The 22,229-nt window shown below is 39.9% G+C and overlaps 1 protein-coding gene across 2 annotated transcripts in view; it reads left to right on the top strand.

Moving 5' to 3' along the window:
- The first annotated feature begins 1,464 nt into the window (after positions 1-1,464).
- The window catches only part of LOC133535358 (RNA-binding motif, single-stranded-interacting protein 2-like), a 105,769-nt gene continuing 85,004 nt past the window's right edge, over positions 1,465-22,229 (top strand). Inside the window, exon 1 of one of the 2 annotated variants that reach the window (XM_061875130.1) lies at positions 1,465-1,674. In XM_061875130.1, the coding sequence (XP_061731114.1) occupies positions 1,603-1,674 (72 nt within the window). In that variant the 5' untranslated portion in view covers positions 1,465-1,602. The remainder of the gene's footprint in view (positions 1,675-22,229) is intronic. The other variant, XM_061875131.1, reaches the window with a different exon arrangement.

The following is a 22,229-nucleotide window of genomic DNA, read 5'->3' as shown; positions in this document are numbered from 1 at the left end:
TTCTACCCTTTATTCCCTTTTGGGGTCGCTGACGCCTATCTCAGCTACAATCGGGCGAAAGGCGGAGTACACCCTGGACAAGTCACCCGCTCATTGCAGGGCCAACACAGACAACAATCACACTTACATTCACACACTAGGGCCAATTTTTGTGTTGCCAATCAACCTATCCCCAGGTGCATGTCTTAGTATCAATATTAATAATAATAATATCGATAACATTTGTTTTTCAAATGGATTCTTTTGAAAGTTATGAATCGATTTTTGTTTGGAACAAATGAAAATCGCGATTTGGATGTAAATTTATTTTCTTGAACACCCCAATAGATACATTTTATTTGCACTTACTATTATTAATAGTTTATCTCCAAATAATACTCTGCTTCGGCCCCCAATTTTGTTTGGACTCACCGTATTTCCTACCTGAAGCAGAGAGCACCTGGAGCCGTGCGAAGGCGACCCAAGTTGGGGGGGCGTCGACCACACCGACCGTCCATCCCCCTCCAGTCTCCAATAGGGGTGTGCGATATCGCAAATTTGGGTATCGATACCGATACCGATACCAGAAGTGTCGTCATCTGATTGGGGGGGGGGGGGGGGGGGGCCTTCGGGGTATTGATACTTTTGAAAAACAAATTTGTACTTTTGCCTTTATTAATTGATTATGATAATAATACAACACAGGACAACGATTTAAGTAAAAAAAAAAAATATTACAATAGTAATATCAATAGCAATAAAGTAATGCAAATAAGGTGCAAACAACGACTGAACCCAAAACACACAAACACTTAAGGTAAATAACAAAACTCTAGTTATTGAACAAAGTTGTAAACATGAACACAAAACAAAAGAACTGAGAAATTCAAATAAAAAAGTAATAATATCAATTACAATAAAGTAAGTAGTGCAAATAAGGTGAAAACTAATACTGAACTTGGATAGTCGCCTCACAACACACAAGAACTTAAGTAAAAAAGAAAACACTAGCTATTAAACAGTTGTAAAAATGAACACAAAACAAAAGAACTGAGAAATTATTATCGTTATTTTAGTGCAATAAAATACTTTACAGTTTACAACCAAGACATTAAGTCGCACTGGAAACGCACGCGTGTGTGTGTGTGTGTGTCCGAGTGAACCTCGAGGCGAATTATACTGATGTGTGTGCGCGAACGCACCAAACGTCATGTTAATTGTATTTATTTTATTTTATTTTGGGTTGAAGATGAATTTTTAAAGTGTTTTTAAATCTCGTTTGCGACCCATCACTAGGGAGGAGGGTGGAGTGGTGAGGAGCACTGCGCTGCGCTCACTTTTTTTTTTTAAACGGAGTGATTTGCTTAATTTGGTGAAGTATCGATACCATCACGCCAGTATCGACACGATACCGATACTCACCATGTATCGATACTATCGATACTTGGTATCGATACGCCCAGCCCTCCAGTCTCCAGTCTCCAGTCTCTCCCGGCCTGAGTGCTGTGGCAGCAGCACCACTCTCAGTCAAGCAGCGGGACTCCAGGCTCTCACTTCCCCAGCTGCTGACGTCAGCTGGCAGCCTGGGCAGTGCTCGCCGCTCCGGACATAGCGCCGAGAAAAATGCTGCTCTCCGTACCGCCAAGAGCAGGAATCAACCCGTACAGCGGCTTTACCAACAGAAACAGCAAAAAGGTAAAAGTCTTTCCCGCTTTTTTTTTTCTTGCTTTTTTTTCCCCTCTTCCCCCCCACCACCATTTTAACTCGCTAGCGACCCGAGCGCGTCGCCGCGGAGAGGCTGATTGACAGGGCAGTGTCCTTGAGAGGCCACTTCTGTTGAACTTTTACTTGTTCGTGGGTTAAAACCCGCTTCCATGTCCGTCTGGACATGGCTGGGTGCGGAACAGTCGGTTGTTTAGCGGTGTTTGTAGTGTGTGTGTGTGTGTCGGTCGCTTCACACACGGGCAGGATGTGGACGAGGCTTGACGGACTCTTCTTGGAAAAAGTCCCCGGTGAAGAGCAACTTGTGTGCGGGTGCTGTAGCGTCGAAGTGGGGGGGGTGGGAATACTAGTTGGGAAATGACAAAATAACCCCCCACCCACGTCCCTGCCTTTTTGGCTTCTTTAATTTTCGCAAAGTTTGCTTTTGGTGCGTTTTTTTCTTCTGGAAACGGAATATGCCCCACCCCTCCCAAAAAAAGCTTTATTCCCAGAATTGAAAATCCTGTGGATACTGTTTACATTGACACTTTGAAACCGGTATAAACACTCCTGAGAGTCATCGCTCTAGCATGCAAATGTAATTATACCCAGACTTGTGTTTGTCTGATTGCATTTCCCCCTCTTTTTCAGTAACCATGGGAAATGTTTGCAGTGCGCACCCCCCTTAGGCTATGTCTACACTAAGCCGAATAACCCCTTAAACCAGGGGTCGGCAACCAACGGCTCCGGAGCCGCATGCAGCTCTTTTGCCACTCTTATGTGGCTCAGCTGCATAATCGCCGAATCGGGGGGGTTTCCGGATTTTGGTGCCTCTCCCGTACATCACCCGGGGTTAACCTTCTCCCATTTTCACCCGGACTACAATATTGAGGGCGTGCCGTGATGGCTTTACTTTTAACGTCCTCTACAACATGTCATCGCCCGCCTTTACACCATGCTATCTGCGTGCCGGCCGGACGCATGCATCTCGCTGCTTTTATCGTCACACGTACGAGATTGCAAGGCATATAGTCAACAGCCACAAAGGTTACACTGAAGGTTGTGATATGAACAACTTTAAAGGCCTACTGAAATGAGATTTTCTTATTTAAATGGGTACAGCAGGTCCATTCTATGTGTCATACTTGAGCATTTCGCGATATTGCCATTTTTTTTGCTGAAAGGATTTAGTAGAGAACATCCACGATAAAGTTCGCAACTGTCGGTGTTAAGAGAAAAGCCCTGCCTCTACCGGAAGTCGCAGACGATGACGTCGCAACTGTGGGGGCTCCTCACATGTTCACATTGATTTTAATGGGAGCCTCCAACAAAAAGTGCTATTCGGACCGAGAAAACGACAATTTCCCCATTAATTTGAGCGAGGATGAAAGATTTGTGCTTGAGGATATTGATAGCAACGTGGAAAAAAAAAAAAAACGAGTTAAAAAAAAAGAAACGCAATTGCATTGGGACGTTTTCTTATGTTTTTAAACACATTTACTAGGATAATTCTAGGAAATCCCTTATCTTTCTATTGTGTTGCTAGTGTTTTAGTGAGTTTAATATTACCTGATAGTCGGAGGGGTGTGTCCATGGGTGTGTTGACGCCAATGTCTCAGGGGAGTCGACTGCAGCTTCATGGACGGCACAAGCTCAGCTTTTCTCCGGTAAGAAGCGACTTTTTAACCACAATTTTCTCACCGAAACCTGCTGGTTGACATTTGGTCTGGATTCATGTTCGCTTGACCGCGCTCTGATCCATAGTAAATTTTCACCTCTGGGAATTTTAAACAAGGAATCACAGTGTGTTTGTGTGGCTAAAGGCTAAAGCTTTCCAACACCATCTTTCTACTGTGACTTCTCCAATATTAATTTAACAAATTGCAAAAGATTCAGCAACACAGATTTCCAAAATACTGTGTAATTATGTCGTTAAAGCAGACGACTTTTAGCTGGGTGTGTGCGTAGCGCTCATACTTCCTAAAAACGCGTGACGTCTTGCGTACACGTCATCATTACACGACGTTTCCAAGACGAAACTCCCGGGAAATTTAAAATTGTAATTTAGTAAACTAAAAAAGCCGTATTGGCATGTGTTGCAATGTTAATATTTCATCATTGATATATAAACTATCAGACTGCGTGGTGGGTAGTAGTGGGTTTCAGTAGGCCTTTAACATTCTCAACCAACGCACGGAGGGAGGGGGCGAGGGCGGGCTTTGGTGCTAGCAGGGTGTAAAATATAGCCTGGAAGAGTCATGGATGCTTGGAATTCTGGGTAATTGCTTTGTTGCGTTTATGTTGTGTTACTGTGAGGATGTACTCCCGAAATGTGTTTGTCATTCTTGTTTGGTGTGGGTTCCCAGTGTGGCGCATATTAGTAAGAGTGTTAAAGTTGTTTATATCACAACCTTCAGTGTAACCTGTATGGCTGTTGACTATATGCCTTGCAGTCTGTACGTGTTTCAGCGGAAGCCACGTACAACATGTTACTGGGCTGGCAAGCTGTTTGTACATGTTGTAGAAGGTGTCAAAGGCAACGGCTTCATAACACGCCCTATTATTGTTATCTGGGTGACCATCAGCAGATATAAGCGAGAATGGTTGCGGCTCCCATTATCTTCTTTTTTTTGTGAAATGGGTCAAAATGGCTCTTTGAGTGTTAAAGGTTGCCGACCCCTGCCTTAAACGAATAAGTATTTAGCCTAAGCCCCGTTGCAGCCTCACTAAACAAGTGTTTACGGTTCCCCTCCTCGGACAATTTTTACACGGCTAAGTGCGCCATGTGTTTCTTGGATCTCCGGCTCTTAGCTTTGTATGGACTCATTGATTGTTTACAAACTGAGTTCGGAGAGGAAGTGACGCCAGAAAGACCGAGCCTCACACAGGAAGTGACGTCAGAAAGAACGCGCCACAGCCAACTTAATAATATAGCGGTGTCGTAACTCGGAGGTAAACACTGGAAATATGAAGGCAAGTCATCCAGACATGCCTGTGTTTCTCCTTCTTCTAGATGTAGGGATGCTTGTGGAAATCACACATGAATACCTTACCAAACATACGGCCCGTGGGCCGGGTCAGGCCCGCGAACAGGTTTTATCCGGCCCGCGGGATGAGTTTGCTTAGTATACAAATTAACCTGAAATTTTTAAATGAAAGAAACAGCTCTTCTACATGTGTCTACTGGATGTTGCAATAGCAATTATTTGTATCTCTGTAGATCAGCAGTCGGCAACCCGCGGCTCCGGAGAAGTCACGACCTCATCGCAGGGCCATCACAGATAGACAGACAACATTCACACTCACAATCACACACAAAGGCAGGGGTGTCCAAACTTTTTACACTGAGGGCAGCGCACTGAAAAATCAAAGCAAGCTGGGGCTGTTCTGCTATTTTTTTGTTTTTAAAAACCAATACAATATATTTATAAAAAATATACATTTAGGCCTCCACTCATATCTGATCCAGGGGACACCAAAGGGTTTGGATCAAAAAAATATTAAAAATGTGACATTATTTAGTATTATTGTTATTATTATAGGCTTAAATCTCTAGATCAACATTAGATTTATCTAATATAACATTTAAAAAAAAAAGTTGTATGCTCCTTTGGTCAAAGAAAACCATTTTTTATAGAAAAAAAAAGCAAGATTTTCACCAAATGAAATTTTTATGTGGAATATTTCAAATTACATAATTGTGGCTTTAAAAAGGTCAATAAGTCAGAACAAAATTGATTTTAATTCATTATTATTTTTTGAGCAATGACACTTAAAAAAAATCACACAAAAATTATTGGGGATCCAAATGGGTCCTACTCATTAAAGTGTTAAAAAATAAATTATAATTTTTGTGTTTACTGTCAACACAATAATCCCAAGATCAATTTCAGATCCATCCGTCAATTGTAAGTTTTATTGTTGTTTATGTTTTTTGTTTGTTAGTTTTAAAACAAAAACGTGTGGCAAACACAAAAAATGCACCATTTTACACAAAAAATATCTCAAAGTGGAATATTTAATGTGACGCAATTGGAGCCTTGAATAGGTCAATAATTCATAATGACATTGATTTTTATTCACAATTTTTTTTAAAGAAAGAAACATCCTGCATGGCAAATTTGTGTAATTAGAGTCAAAATTACAACATTTTATTGTTAAATTTCACATGTTTGCTCTTTTATACCACTGTTTATGTTTTGTATTTTTTTAAATGTATTTTTAGAATGTGCCATTGGGCCGTTAAAAAATTCCCTGCTGGCCGCAAATGGCCCCCGGGCCACACTTTGGACATCCCTGCACTAAGGCTAATTTAGTGTTGCCAATCAACCTATCCCCATGTGCATGGTTTTGGCTGTGGGAGGAAGCCGGAGTACCCGGAGGGAACCCACGCAGTCACGGGGAGAACATGCAAACTTCACTCAGAAAGATCCCGAGCCCGGGTTTGAACTCAGGACTACTCAGGACCTCCGTAGACGGGGCCTTAGTAAATATAATACAATTGGGGCCTCCGCTACTCCCCAGAAAAAAACAATCCTTTGGAGCATATTTTGTGGCACTCACTGCAGGAAGTATAGGCCTACTCAACAATTGTGCCAACTTAAAGCTGGTTTTAAGTTAAAACGTTCTAACCCAAAAAAATTCAAGACCACCAAGGGACAGCATATGTTACCTATTGTAATACATATGTAATCAAATAATGCCTATATTTATCACAATCAGAACTAAGGATGTCCCGATAAATGTTTATCGATTATTTTGGCCTCAGATCCGATTTGATTTCGAGTCCCTATGAATCTGAAAATGTTTTAGAGCAAGTGACTTAAGTAAACACAACATTTTTTTATTAAGCTTATCTTATAACGTTTAAAGTGTGCTAGTATTGTTACTGAAATCAGATGATTTATTAAAGTTTTGGTATTGAATAAATGTTTTTAACAAAATAAAATGGCAAATGGATAATAACTAAACAAAAGCAAAAACTAATATTTGCTTCCATTTTGCCATCAGAGTCTTCCTGTATCTGGAGACTTACTCACCAATCTGGTAAACAATAATAAAAACAACAAAACAATGATTTTGTAAGAAAATAATTAGAAAAATATTGATCGAATCACTTAAGTATAGTTTATACATTAATACTGTTCTTAACTAGGTATCGATAGTGTCAACATCTGAATCAGTCACCCCTACTTTAGATTGAAGCTTTAGCAGTTAACTTCTTGTGTCATCCTGCTTTGTGTGTGTGTAGCATGCTTAGCCATTCCTTTTCCACTAGTCTAGTTAGGGGCGGCGTGGCACAGATGGTAGCGTGGCCGTGCCAACAATTTGAGGGTTCCAGGATCGATTCCAGCTTCCGCCATCCGAGTCACGGCCGTTGTGTCCTTGGGCAAGACACTTCACCCTTGCTCCAAATGGGTCTTGGTTTGCGCCTTTCATGGCAGCTTCTGCCAACAGTGTGTGAATGGGTGAATGTGACGTATAATGTAAAGCGCTTTGAGTATCATTCCAGGTAGAGTAAAGGGTAGGGATGTAACGGTATCAAATCTCATTCTTTGATATTATCCTGATACTAAGACCATGGTACGATATTATTGCGGTATATGTCATAGTGTCTAAAATGAAGCGTCTGGAATGTTTAGGGTAAACAGACATTCTGTAATTGAACACAAACACAATGTTAAAATGTTTTAGTCATATTTATTACTAAAAATAAGTATTTCTAAGTGCAAATAATTGTGCAAGAACATTGACTTTTTCGAGCAAATATTAAAATAATAACTTAAAGTTGATGTCTTTAAAGTAACAATGTAAAACATCCAGTGTAACAAGTACATCCATCCATTCATTTTCTACCAATGGTCCCTCTCGGGGTCGCGGGGGTGCTGGAGCCTATCCCAGCTTCTTTCGGGTGGAAGGCGGCATACACCCTGGACAAGTCGCCACCTCATCACAGGATGTACAATTTAGTGTTTTTCAACTTTTATGTTATGGAAGCAGTGTGTCCTACGGTGGTAATTTTTTATTATCAGTCTGGAAAAAGTTTTTTCTTAGAAAAGTAAACTAACAATATAGCTTTTAATAATGTAAATACCCCACAAACAGATGTTTGGCTTCGCTGGCTTAAAATATCTTTTCTGTGTGACGGTTTATGAATTGGCGACTTGTGGAATAGGCTTTAGCACCTCCTCCCCTGCGGCATGGAGAGACAAGCGCTAGAAAAATGGATTGATTGAGGATGTATCAAATAACTTTTTAGTTTACTTGTATGTCCCGTGTTGAACATTTTTTGGGGGTGATTTCCGACTCTGCAGTGCGACTAAGCCGTCTGACTCTGTGTTTCCTTGGAAACGCTTGAAACGAAAGTGGCGGGCTTCGCTTTGCAGAACGCAGACTTTCTTACCTCTGCCAAAAAGGTTTTTTTCTCCAGGGTTAGTTTGTCTGTATGTTAGCAACATAACTCCACCAGTTATAGACGGATATAATGTCCAAAAAACTATTCCTTTTATCATGAACGAGTACAAACACATTTCACTTCCTGCTTACGGCGTTCAACGCCGCACCTGCGCAGAGGATTCTGGGAGATGTAGTCTATTCACACACAAGGCCAATGCTAAGACGCCATGGACAAACTACAATCAACCAAGTTTTTGTTTGATACTGTTCCAAATCATGGTATTATTGAGAAGATTTTGAACCGAAATACGTTTATAATACCGTTACACCAGTAGTAAAGCGCTATATAAATACAGACCATTTATTATTTTACTCCTCCTGTACTTAGAAAAAACATCGTGCTGGGGATTAGTATTTAGAAGTGGCTTTGCACTCTGGATAGATGCGTTCTATCTCTCAAATTTCGAGCTGGAGTTCTGGCAAGACTCTCACCTCCCTGGAATTTATGCAACTCCTGGATGTTTGTAACAAGGAATATGGAAATGTAACTGTGTCTCCCTAAGCGTGCATCCCTTTTCGGAGGAATATATCACGTGAGACCAATCTTTAGCAATGTAAACCCTGGGTCACCACTGTGTATCCGCCTACCGCTGATCCGATAATAAGGCAACTATCGGCACCCGTCTGATCATGGGGTCGAGATCGGGACATCTCTAATTAAAAATCAAATCTGCAAAAATTGCCGTTTCGGTAAATCAAGATGTCTGACGTTCAAAACGGGTATTTTGAAGGTTGCGATATTGAGGTGAAATCATCCGCTTTTCCATACACTGCTTTCGTAACATAACATTTTATTATTGGGGCGTAGATCACATGGTGTGACCAAGAACAGGGCAGTATATAATGCTTGCAGCTCGATCGCACACGATTGCGGCAGTCGAAACAGCTTTGTAGGCAGCCACCTATCCATGACATACGGAAGCTTTATCACCTAAAGCACAGCAAGTTTAACTAGTTTGATTGCTCCGATTCGTGCACACTTCCCCTCTTTTGGTATGATTGGAGGAAGTGCGTGAAGGCTAGAAATGTAAAGATACGTAAAAAGTCAGGGCACAGCACGAATACATGCACGTGCGACATTACTATTTATAAAATGCGATGGCTACTCACACATTTCTAATAACTGACACATTATGCAATGGAAATTAACAGAAATACTTAAAATAACCCAATTGTTAACGTTTGTGGGCATAATAAAAACGTAATGCAATCTTTCCTTTTGCAAGTAATTAATGACGACTGCCACCTTGCAAAGTAGACATACTCAGTAAGTCCGAGGAATAAAGGTGATTTGACAAGCAAACCAGTGGTATAGTATGAATGGTTTCTTGCATGTTTGGTAAGTAACAATTCTGTGACCCATGCTCAAGTTTGGCACGATTGGCGTGGACACAGCAAATGTGCATGCACATGCACATGTCGTAATATAGCAATCGTTCCTCACAAGTCCTAAGGATAGCCGAGACATTTGATAATATTGCTAAAATACAAAGAATCTAAATATTCTAAAAGCATAGTTTCGCTCCCCTGTGATGACTACATTTGTGTGCGTTATAAAGGTATGTCATTTAAGGAAGATTGGAATGTAAGAGTGGAAATAATCCAACTTTTCAGCAAAATTGCAGTAATGTGGCTGTGTAGAAGTGACATGACAAGTAAACCGCCCAAAGCGTGAATGCTCAGTCCAAGTCCAGCAAGGTGCGGGTGGCTTAGTGTGAAAAAATGGATTTTGATTCAATCAATGTTTATTTATATAGCCCCAAATCACAAATGTCTCAAAGGACTGCACAAATCATTACGACTACAACATCCTCGGAAGAACCCACAAAAGGGCAAGGAAAACTCACACCCAGTGGGCAGGGAGAATTCACATCCAGTGGGACGCCAGTGACAATGCTGACTATGAGAAACCTTGGAGAGGACCTCAGATGTGGGCAACCCCCCCCCCCTCTAGGAGACCGAAAGCAATGGATGTCGAGCGGGTCTAACATGATACTGTGAAAGTTCAATCCATAGTGGCTCCAAGACAGCAGCGAGAGTCCCGTCCATAGGAAACCATCTCAAGCGGATCAGCAGCGTAGAGATGTCCCCAACCGATACAGGCGAGCGGTCCATCCTGGGTCCCGACGAGCGATCCATCCTGGGTCTCGACTCTGGACAGCCAGTACTTCATCCATGGTCATCGGAGAAAGAAAAGAAGCGGCAGATCAACTGGTCTAAAAAGGAGGTCTATTTAAAGGCTAGAGTATACAGATGAGTTTTAAGGTGAGACTTAAATGCTTCTACTGAGGTAGCATCTCGAACTGTTACCGGGAGGGCATTCCAGAGTACTGGAGCCCGAACGGAAAACGCTCTATAGCCCGCAGACTTTTTTTGAGCTCTAGGAATCACTAATAAGCCGGAGTCTTTTGAACGCAGATTTCTTGCCGGGACATACGGTACAATACAATCGGCAAGATAGGCTGGAGCTAGACCGTGTAGTATTTTATACGTAAGTAGTAAAACCTTAAAGTCACATCTTAAGTGCACAGGAAGCCAGTGCAGGTGAGCCAGTACAGGCGTAATATGATCAAACTTTCTTGTTCTTGTCAAAAGTCTAGCAGCCGCATTTTGTACCAACTGTAATCTTTTAATGCTAGACATGGGGAGACCCGAAAATAATACGTTACAGTAATCGAGACGAGACGTAACAAACGCATGGATAATGATCTCGGCGTCTTTAGTGGACAAAATGGAGCGATTCTGACATAACTAATGTTACCATAGTTTAGCAGATTAAAAGGTATATATTTTTCTCACTTACTCTCTAGCTGCAGCACACGGCTGCCCCTGCTTGATTTGGAATCCTAAAAATAATTTTATTTGGAGCCCCCCCACCCACTTGCAACATTTTTCACACTTAATTTTATGTGAAAATATTTTTTTGTTTTGTAATTAAACCTTGAATGGATGTAACAGGATACATGTATTGTACTAAAAGAAATGTATAAGAAATACATATTTCATAACATTTTGTGTGCAAAATGGTACATTAATCATAAAACATGAATTTGCTAACCTTAACTCTGAACGGGACATCAATTCAGCACTATTGTCTTACAAGACAAGCACCAATGCTGTGCGCCACGGGAGATATGTAAAATGCCTGAACAAATATTATTATTATCACATAGCAGGAATAGACTAGGAATACATCTGGGGTAAAATTTCATATAAGGCAATCTGTCATTCATTAATTGACATTTTACATGCACTTCTTTACGCAAAACGAGGCCTTTCACGGATCACAGCCTGTCTCTCTCCAATACATGCATGCGTTGAGTCTGTGAACTTTCAGGTGACATTTGCAATGTAAAGTGTCATTTCGTCTTCTTGTGATGGAGGCCTGGGCCTGGCTGCTGAACCTCCCAGATCTCATTTGTGTCTGCGTGAGGAGAAGCATTAGGTTTCCATTGTCTGTTCTTTGAAAAAGAAACACATGTGATTATGCAAGGGCACTGACAACACTTGATTAATTCTTCCTTCCAAACATAATCAAAGTGAATTATTTTGGGCACGGCAAGTTGTTCTTTGTCACGATTTAAAAATAGACATTGTAGCAAAAATAGTAAAAAAAACTGTCAGTTTCTAGGAAAAACACTTACCATACACATTTGCAGCATATCCTACTAGAACTATTGCTCCGTGACACATTAACTGTGGCATTTTGCTTGCTGTCAACAAGCAAAATGGCATGATGTCACTCCATATCAATGGCATCTATCAATGCATTTTTTTAACCACTTATCTTAGTTAAGGTTGTTATGAGCTGTAACCTATCCCAGTTGATAAAAGGCAGATTACACTCTGGACTGGTTGCCAGTCAATCATAAGGTGAATGCGGTGGTACCTCAACCTACGAGCACATTGCTGTCCACGACCAAGCTTGTAAGTTGGAATAGTCATCTTTTGAATCAGCACAAAGTAACTTTTCAACCTTCATAAAATATTTTCAAAACTTTCGGGATAATACATTGACTTACAACTAGTTGAATGACACCACTGTTATGGTCTGAGGGGGTCTGTATCGCTCTCACTGGCACTTAGCAGGAGCAGGACAAGAAGGGTGGCAGTAACCCTGCCACACAAAAAACTACAAAATATGCTGATTTGCTTCACAGCATACATCACTCACCCTTTCTCATTCGTTTAAAAGACGGAAATCAATGCAAACGCCTGTGTGTCGCCAGAAAACTAAAAGAAGAAGAAGAAAGCTTATGCGCAATTACTGATAACATGGCAAAATCTGTTAAACAATTAAAAAGACAAGACGTTTTACCTGAGGAGACCAAAATAGGAAAAAGGGAGGCTACCCGGATAAAAAGACAATCAAGGCTCAACATTGGCTTGGCTTTCACTCGCTTGCTAAGCTTAAATCTGAGGAGGGATTTCCGAATGATGCTGCTTTGGTTCTGTTCCTGCTGTACATGTAAGTAACTTTCAAAGTTCAAATCAAAATAATGCTAATGTTAGCTAAATTTACATGGTAGCAATAAATAGCCACCAGCTTGATATTTTGCAGTTCCATTTTCAGTACGGGTTCATGCACTAAATTAGTCTGATTTCCCAAATAGTTCGGCTCTAAATGAGCCTCCTCTAGCACATTGACACACCTTAATCCGATCGTGTTCAGTTTTTGAAAAGTCGGACTAACACACCCGGATTATGGACTTGGAAACCAGATCTCAAAGGGCGGTTTGTGCGGTATATAACCCAGAAGCAGATACCATTTTATGAAAACTACAACAATTCTAAGGAAGATGAGACTGTTTTTTTGTTTCTCAAATTAAAAGAATGGAACATTTTCAAGTGCATCGATGGTAGAAACTGAAATTTATTTGATAAGGTAACTAAGAAAATGTGGAATGCCGGTTTAATATGGACTCCCAAACAAAATATGAAAGAGAATAAAGCACGTATTACAAATTACGAGGACCAGGCGGGACACGAACGGTCTTTTCTTTTGGATTTAAAATTCCTTCCATTAATCCACAGAGTCTTTGCTGCTTTATGAGTGAACTCCGAGACATTCATAAGTTTTGTTTTAATGATTCCCGGTCCAAAAATTAATTTGAAAAACTCTCTGCCGTCAGTCTTACTTACTTTGGACCTGCCTCCGCTCCGATACATTCTTGGTAGTAGCCTAATGTTCGTAGCGCAATATAAGATGATTTCTTGATGCTGTTTGCAATTTCATGTCAGCATAGCCATTAGAGAAACGTAATATTTCTATGGCAACACTAAATTGGCCCTAGTGTGTGAATGTGAGTGTGAATGTTGTCTGTCTATCTGTGTTGGCCCTGCGATGAGATGGCGACTTGTCCGGGGTGTACACCGCCTTCTGCCCGATTGTAGCTGAGATAGGCACCAGCGCCCCCCGCGACCCCAAAGGAAATAAGCGTCAGAAAATGGATGGAATATTTCTAATCCGTGTCAATATTACAGCGGACAACACAACATAGCTAGGTAGGCTCTTAAGCCACAGACGCTTAGTGTGATGTCATGTAGGTCAACCGGAAAATAAACAAATTAACCGCGCTAAAAGGAACTATGCGCCCCCCAGTGTATGGGAGGCACACTGGATATGACCAAAAGTCTCATTAGAGACAGTGCATAGAAACTTGGACTTCAAACATAGGTATGAAAATGTAAAAAAAATTAATTATTAGAGAAATCAGACTAAATTGAAACATGGAAACGTAGTGACTGACACGATCAGCCACGCAACAAACTCAAAAGTACTGTATGAAGAAAAAAACAATGCGATGACTGCAAACTGCACATATAAAGTTTAAATAAAATATAGAGGTTCCTACTGTGGAAAGATCAGTAAGTCTGAATCAGTGTGGTATTATCGTGTCAGTTTGACGCTGTATGTGCTAGTTTTCATGGGAAATGTGGTCTTCCTTCAGGCAAAACACTACCGCTGTGGTCTACTGGCACTGCCAAAATCAACCAAAACTGAAGGTTCTTAAGTGGGGCTTTAACGCAGATCCACCCAATGAAATTAATTCAAATAAATTCAATGTATGCTTGGCCCCTTAAAACATCAAAATTGTAACATGTGACATGGCCTTTAAAAAGATAAAACAAACTTTTAGATGAGAAACATTTTTCATTCCGCGGACTAGCATTGATAGGCTCGATTTGCCTCGCAGAGTTGGCCCCCCGTCGGTCAGGATACTATTTTTTTCTTAAACTCAATGAATATGATTTGCTTCTTTTCCTTACCCTTGTCCGTCACACTATCATTCTCAGTCCCGAAGCATGGATAACTAAAATATGTTGATCTGTAGCTATAAGCTAATGCTAGTGAGGAGACCAAATGTTTTAAGGAGGCTCTTCCTGGGTTTATTTTACTTTTACTACGCTCCTTAGCGGTGTGGAAGCTCGGAACTTAACTTATACTCCCAAGTCAATCATAAAAAAACCAAGACACGGATCGCATTTTAAGGAACTTGTAGGTTGAAGTACCCCTGTATAGACAATGTTTTACACACAATGTGGGGACTGAACCCACGTCTGGCGAGTCAACGCATTACCATCAGCACCTATAAAAATACCAATGTTAGACTATTTGACATTTTAACACAGAATTGATGAGTATCCAGAATGTAACACTGCACTGGAGTAATTAAGAGTTATTTTAGCTCCATTGTTAGGCCTTGATGTAGATTTGGTCAGCACATCGCACATTGGACAGCAAAAACACAAGTATTCATAACACAGATGTTGTTGGCACACATGTTTTGAAAGAAAATACTGTATAAAAGGGGCCGCAGTTTGTGGGCTTAGATAAGATTCTGTGTAAACAAAGGGTTGTTTTGTGGACTTGCTTTGAAGACAATGTTGAGCAACCCCTGTGTAAAAGAGGCTGAAAGCTACTTTGTCATCATCAGACCCTGTACAGAATACGTTTGTTTCATTTTATTTAGGATGTACTCAAACTAGGCTAATCGTACCGTGCTTAGGCCTATTTCTCATCAAAGTTTGACACTTGGTGGCGAGTGTTCACTTACCCTTTTTTGGCACGATTGGAAGAGGTGGACCAATGTCATGATTGACTCGATTTTAACAGAAAATGTTATGACACATTAAGTTTGTTTATGTTTATTGTTGCACTCATATAACATTAAAATGAAATGGCGTTAAATGACATAGTGAACATATTAGACAACTTCTCTTTTAGTAGTAAGTAAGCACACAGGCTAAAAAGGCTTTTAATTTGGCTGCGGACGTCGGCAGTAAAATATTGTCATTTCCAATTGTATTATTTTATCACAATTATGAAGGACCAACGGTAGAAAATGGATGGATGGATTATTAATCTACTCGTTCAGTTACTGTTAATGTCTGGTACTTTATGTTGTAACATGTTCTATCTACACTTCTGTTAACATGTAATAAGCACTTTGTTTTGTTTGAAAACTTTAAATTATTGTGTGTAATACCACAAATACCATAAATTGATCAGACTCATACTTACAGTAGGGCTGGGCGATATGGACCAAAACTGATATCCCCGTATTTTTAGGCAGAATTGATATATACGATACATATCGATATTTTAAACAAAACATGCAAAGTGTTAAGTTTAAACTCAACACCACATTACTGTTACTATAGGTGTTTTGGAAATTACTTTTAAAAGTAGTTCATTCTAGTTATTTGTTACATAACCGAACGAGCAATTTAATTACTAATGGAATTACTCTTTAATAAATGTAACTAAATGCTACGGAAAGTTTCAGTTTCAGTTTCAGTTTATTTTCAGTCTAACAAAAACATATTCAAACATAAATCACGATTCAAAAATGAATAACATGACTGAAACAGGCAGAAGCAAAAAAGCTTATATGCCCAACATAAATTTTTTACATTCAATTAAGTTACCTTTTCTAATAATTCTGCAACACAAAAAGAAATATAGTCATTCAGCATCCACATTCAGGCTGCCCCCCAACAAATAATACAAAAATATGTACCTACACACATACACTTTTCTGTAAATAGATAAACATACATACCTTCTAAATACAACATTTAACCAAACAAACATACATTTCTAGTTCACATAACTTTTTCAAATACATTGTGACATATTCTTTTTGAAATTAAATACTGAGTCACTCATTTTTATTTCTTTACCAACAGAATTCCACAAATTAACACCGAGAACAAATAAACATCTACGTTTAACAACTAGTCTTGCTTTTGGTAAAATAAATTCATGCGTTACTAAAAAACAAGAAAAACTTCAAATATATGTCATGTACAGTTGAAAAACGTTTCATATGAGACCACAGTGTGTGGGCTTGGGTGTGCCCTTAAAAGGCGGCGTCTGTTGCCAAGTGATGTGTGACGTCAGCGAGGGATTCAGCTGGGCTGTATTTGTTAACTTTAGCAGTTACCAGCGGCAGTTTATGATGGCTGTGCTGTTGAATCTTTTCACTAGTGTGTGTTACCTATGGTTAATAAAGCGGACGGCCTGGCCCCACCAGCCGCCGGAGCTACAGTATGTTGCGGGCAGGTCTGCCGTGTGCAAAGGCGAATGTGGCGGGGGGTAAGTGTCTGCAATGCGCGGTAGCGACTCCGGACGTGCTCCAGACCTTTCCTGTGCGCCGGACCCTTTAAAATATTATTAAAACAAAGCATCGCAAATGCCTGCAATGGGATGTACTTTCTGGCCTGTGCAAATGTCAAAGTGAAAAAATTCAATGACGCGGAGACGGCTCTAGTTACTATCGAAGGCAGAATCAAAATATATTATATCTCAGTATGGCAATATTGTCACATATACATACCTCTTTCTAAAAATACAGGTATAACTGTGTACCGCCCAGCCCTAACTTAAAAAATCCTCCTATGTTTCCTGAGTTTATGAACAAAAACAAACATGACATAAGATTTTGTGATAATAACACATATTGAAGCAATCATTGTAGTATCAACTATATATGGCTCTTGTGCTTGGTATCTTAACAGTCAATATTTGTATAGATTCACCCATTTGTTTACATACAGGAGCGCTAGCTTGCTGTTAGCGGTTAGCTATTGTGTCCTCCTATGGTGTTTAGAGAAGCAATTGTTTATCGATTCCTCATCCAGCAGAGATTCCGGAAACATAATTGATTTTTTGCCATGGCGGCGAGGACAAGTGATTTAGAAGCAGCTAAAACACTGTGGAAGCACGGTAGCCGCAAGCAACTCAGATAGTGAGGACTCTGCAATGCATTGCTGCACCTTTATCATTCGTTTTCTAGCCAAAATACACACCCCGTTTCCATATGAGTTGGGAAATTGTGTTAGATGAACATATAAAGGGAATACAATGATTTGCAAATCATTTTCAACCCATATTCAGTTGAATATGCTACAAAGACAACATATTTGATGTTAAAACTTGATAAACATTTTTTTTTGCAAATAATCATAAACTCTAAAATTTGATGCCAGCAACACGTGACAAAGAAATTGGGAAAAGTGGCAATAAATACTGAAAAAGTTAAGGAATGCTCATCAAACAGTTATTTGGAACATCCCACAGGTGTGCAGGCTAATTGGGAACAGGTGGGTGCCATGATTGGGTATAAAAAACGTTTCCATGAAATGCTAAGTCATTCACAAACAAGGATGGGGCGAGGGTCACCAATTTGTAAGCAAATTGTTGAACAGTTTTAGAACAACATTTCTCAACGAGCTATTGCAGGGAATTTAGGGATTTTACCATCTACGGTCCGTAAAATCATCAAAAGGTTCAGAGAATCTGGTGAAATCACTGCACGTAAGCGATGATATTACGGACTTTTGAACCCTCTGGCGGTACTGCATCAAAAACCGACATCAGTGTGTAAAGGATATCACCACATGGGCTCGGGAACACTTAATAAAAACCACTGTCAGTAACTACAGTTGGTCGGTACATCTGTAAGTGCAAGTTATAACTCTACTATGCAAAGCGAAAGCCATTTATTAACAACACAAAGGAACGCCGCCGGCTTCGCTGGGCCCGAACTCATCTAAGATGGACTGGTGCAAAGTGGAAAAGTGTTCTGTGGTCTGACGAGTCCACATTTCAAATTATATTTGGAAACTGTGGACATTGTGTCCTCCGGAACAAAAAGGAAAGTAACAATCCGCATTGTCATAGACGCAAAGTTCAAAAGCCAGCATCTGTGATGGTATGGGGGTGTATTAGTACCCAAGGCATGGGTAACTTACACATCTGTGGAGGCACTATTAATGCTGAAAGGTCCATACAGGTTTTGGAGCAACATATGTTGTCATCCAAGCAACGTTATCATGGACGCCCCTGCTTCAACAAATAGTTTCCTCAGTTCCCTAACGTTTATTGAGTGTTGTTAAAAGAAAATGTGATGTAACATAGTGGTGAACATGCCCTTTCCCAACTACATTGGCACATGTTGCAGCCATGAAATTCTAAGTTAATTATTATTTGCAAAAAAAAAATAAAGTTTATGAGTTTGAACATCAAATATCTTGTCTTTGTAGTGCATTCAACTGAATATGGGTTGAAAAGGATTTGCAAATCATTGTATTTCATTTATATATAAATCTAACACAATTTCCCAATTCATATGGAAACAGGGTTTGTACATCCATTCTCTCTTCTGTCTCCATTCTGTTTCTGCTTGTGTGTGTTGACTGACATGTGCCTTGGCTCATATTACCAGCCATGTCACCAATAATAATAGTATCTTTTTTTACTTCATTAGAATCATGGTACTTCATTAATACCGGTATACGAAAAATGTTGTCAGAATTTGGCCCTTGTTTTTGTGTACATTCTCAGCTATCGTACGGCCAAACATTGGGTGTAACAAATTAGTCTGTTTAAGTATCATTTTGTGGAATATAGTGCCCAAACAAGAAATCCCACACGCATTTGTATTGGGTGTGATTGCCAAATTGCCCATCATTGGGCCCAAAAAAGTTGCGAGTTCCAGCACATTGTTAAAGAAAAGTTATCAACATCAAACATTAAAAAATAATTGGCAGCAAAATACAAAGTTAGTGTTTGTGTGGCTTCCACTCCTCACTGTCCTTAATTATTGTATGGTGCTGCACAGAGTAGCATCAGTCTGTTTTAAAGGTTGTCTCACTTTGAATATTGCTTAGTTGGGAAGATGATAATCTTTGCGGGGGAACTAGCATGCCTTTATTTACATGCATGGGCCACTGGATACAGTATGGAGGTGCATGTCAGCGTGGCCACTGTTGAGACCTGAAGCCATTAGACTAAAAATGGGCGTTTTAAAATACCCCAAGCACATATGCGTTGCTGCACAGGAAACAGAAAGGTTATAATAAATGTTTTCTTTTACATTCAGCAAAACTGCCCTTGGCATACAAAATGGCAGAGCATGTATATGTGAAACAATGTGAAAAGGAGAAGGGTAATAATCCAGTTGCACCAGAGGCAAAGCAAGAGTATTCTTATAAATAGAAAGAGAAATAATCCTCGGGACTGTTGAGTCGAACGATGATCAACGCAAACAATTGTCAAACATTGGGCATTTGTTTATTAAAATGTTTGGAAAATGCATCTTTGTTGTAGTTTTGATTACCGAATTCGGGAGGGGTTGAAATCACTATATAAAATCAATAATGCTATTCACTGATCAGTAGCATGTATATGGCATATCCAATGTAAATTAGCCTTGGACTATCACATTTTTACTTTGACGGGCTTTCTATCAGGAATGTTTGCTGCTTGTTGGCATGAACATTTTCAAAATGATCGAGAGGAAGTATGGCTGGGCGCTATGGTTGTAAACTGTATCACAATATAATTTTTTTTTTTAGTGATCTATATGAATAATTATTGATATTTTTATGAGACTTATCTAAACCTGCTAATAAATACAGTAATACAATGTCCAACTTATCAAGGGTGCTATTTATCAGTGGATAATGTTGCTGGTAGCCTGCTAGGATGAGCACAGCTAAGGTGGTAACATAGATTTGTTGTATTACTTCTCTTGGTGGGCTAGCGCCTTGCATAATTTGCAGATCACGTTGGTCGGACTATAGTCCATTTAAACATTTTTTTTTCAGTTTTGTTGACAATTGCGTCGCTATCTGTAGCACTCATATTTAGCTTCTGTTGTATAGTACACTTGAAGGTAGTTGCAGTTTTGAGACACTAGATGGCAGTAGTTTATAATCCAATAAACACTACACAGCGTAGTTGGGGAAGCAACTTGTTAGATCAGGGGTTGGCAACCCAAATTGTTGAAAGTGTTGTATTGGACCAAAAATACAAAAAAAAAATATTTTTTCGGAGCTGCGAAGAAATAAAAGATTTATATCAATCAATCAATCAATAAAAGTATACTTATATAGCTCTTAATCACAAATGTTTCAAAGGGCTGAAAAGGTCCAGGGAGCCACTAGGGCGGCGCTAAAGAGTCACATGCGTTGCCGATCCCCGAGTTAGACCAAGACATTAGAAGCGTCAGGATGTTGCCGCATCGTCTGCATTAAAACCAACAAAACTTTGACCAGCTTCTGTTTTTGATAGGGATGGAGTTCGTTAAGAAATTATCGATGTCGATGCCATTATCAAATTCTCTTCTCAAACCGATTCCTTATCGAATCTCTTATTGAATCCAGATAGGTTGCACTGAGTTCCAAAAGCCGTAGATGTTAAGTGACTGGGCCGGCATGCTATTTACTGTATATGGAAGAAAAGCAGACGTGACTGAGGACAGCATACAGGTGAAGGTTTCAGGTGAGAGAGGACGCTAAAGGCACGCTCCCAGTGAGCATAGAGTGCTGCTATGTGCGTTGTAAATGAAAAAAATGCCGACAAACACATCACCAACATGGACTAGGTGCCGCTCACTTTCGACATCCGGGTTTAAGTACACTGCTGCGAAGAAGGGGACCAGCTGGTAGAGAATCGATACGCACGACGGGGCAAGAGAAGTCGGCTTTTAGTGTTGTGCTAGCTTGCTATGCTAATGAACAACAAAACTGACTTTGAAAATGATAAGAGGGAATCTGTTTTGATGGAGAACTTGACCAGCTGTTCATTTCGGACACATAAGATGAGGACTTCGATGGATTTGTGGATGAAGATTGATCAAAAAATAATATGAGAACATTGATAAATACTTCAATAAAGTACAACCGAACTCAGCTTTGCTCCTGCTTTTGTCACGCCAAATTTCTTCCCCCCTACAAACCCTTACCCCCCCCCCATTTACTTCCGGAGTCATGTCATGTGTATGTTCTTACTCGAAGTTAGAGTGAATCTCAGTAAATCGTGTTTGCCAACAATATCAACCTAAAACCCATCCGTCTGGAAGAAAAATTAACCCTGAAGTAGTGCTGACCCGTGGAAAACGAATAAAAAATCGTTTAATTCTCCGTCCTGTACGGTAATCAAATGTGCAATGAGTATTTGTTCACATATGCATTCACAAAGTAACACGATTCATGGGAAAAATGAGTGCTGACGTAAAAACAACGAATGAAACTGAAAAAATTTAAGTTCACATAAATGTCATTTTAGAATAGAATAGAGTTTTATTGTCATTATTGCAATGAACAGGTTCAAAGAACAACGAAATTGGAGCCGATCCTCCTAAGGTGCATATACAATATGGTAGTATAAATAGTAAAAAAAAAAAAAAAAAAGATAGAGATGACTGATGTATCAATGTATTTGTATATATATCCACACAGATGCATATCTGCATGCATATGAATATATATACACACATACATATAACATTATTGCACATTGTAGTCCGAAAAAATAGAAAATAATTTAAACATTACACATGAGGACATGATGGACATATTGTACTCACTCAGAGCCTGTTTAATGCTACTATGGCTCTTGGGTAAAAGCTGTTTTTTAGTCTATTGGTGCTCGCTTTTAGCACCCTGTAGCGTCTCCCTGAGGGTAGTAGTTCCAGGTGGCTGTGCCCGGAGTGGAATGGGTCTTTCAGGATGCTCTGTGCTTTCCTGAGACAGCGGGAGCTGTACAGGTCAGCCAGGGGGGGAGGGGGCATGCGATTAAC

Source organism: Nerophis ophidion, linkage group LG16 (assembly GCF_033978795.1).
Source record: "Nerophis ophidion isolate RoL-2023_Sa linkage group LG16, RoL_Noph_v1.0, whole genome shotgun sequence".
Lineage (NCBI taxonomy): Eukaryota > Metazoa > Chordata > Actinopteri > Syngnathiformes > Syngnathidae > Nerophis > Nerophis ophidion.
Note: the sequence above shows the minus strand (reverse complement) of the source record. Positions and strands in the feature narration are given on the sequence as shown.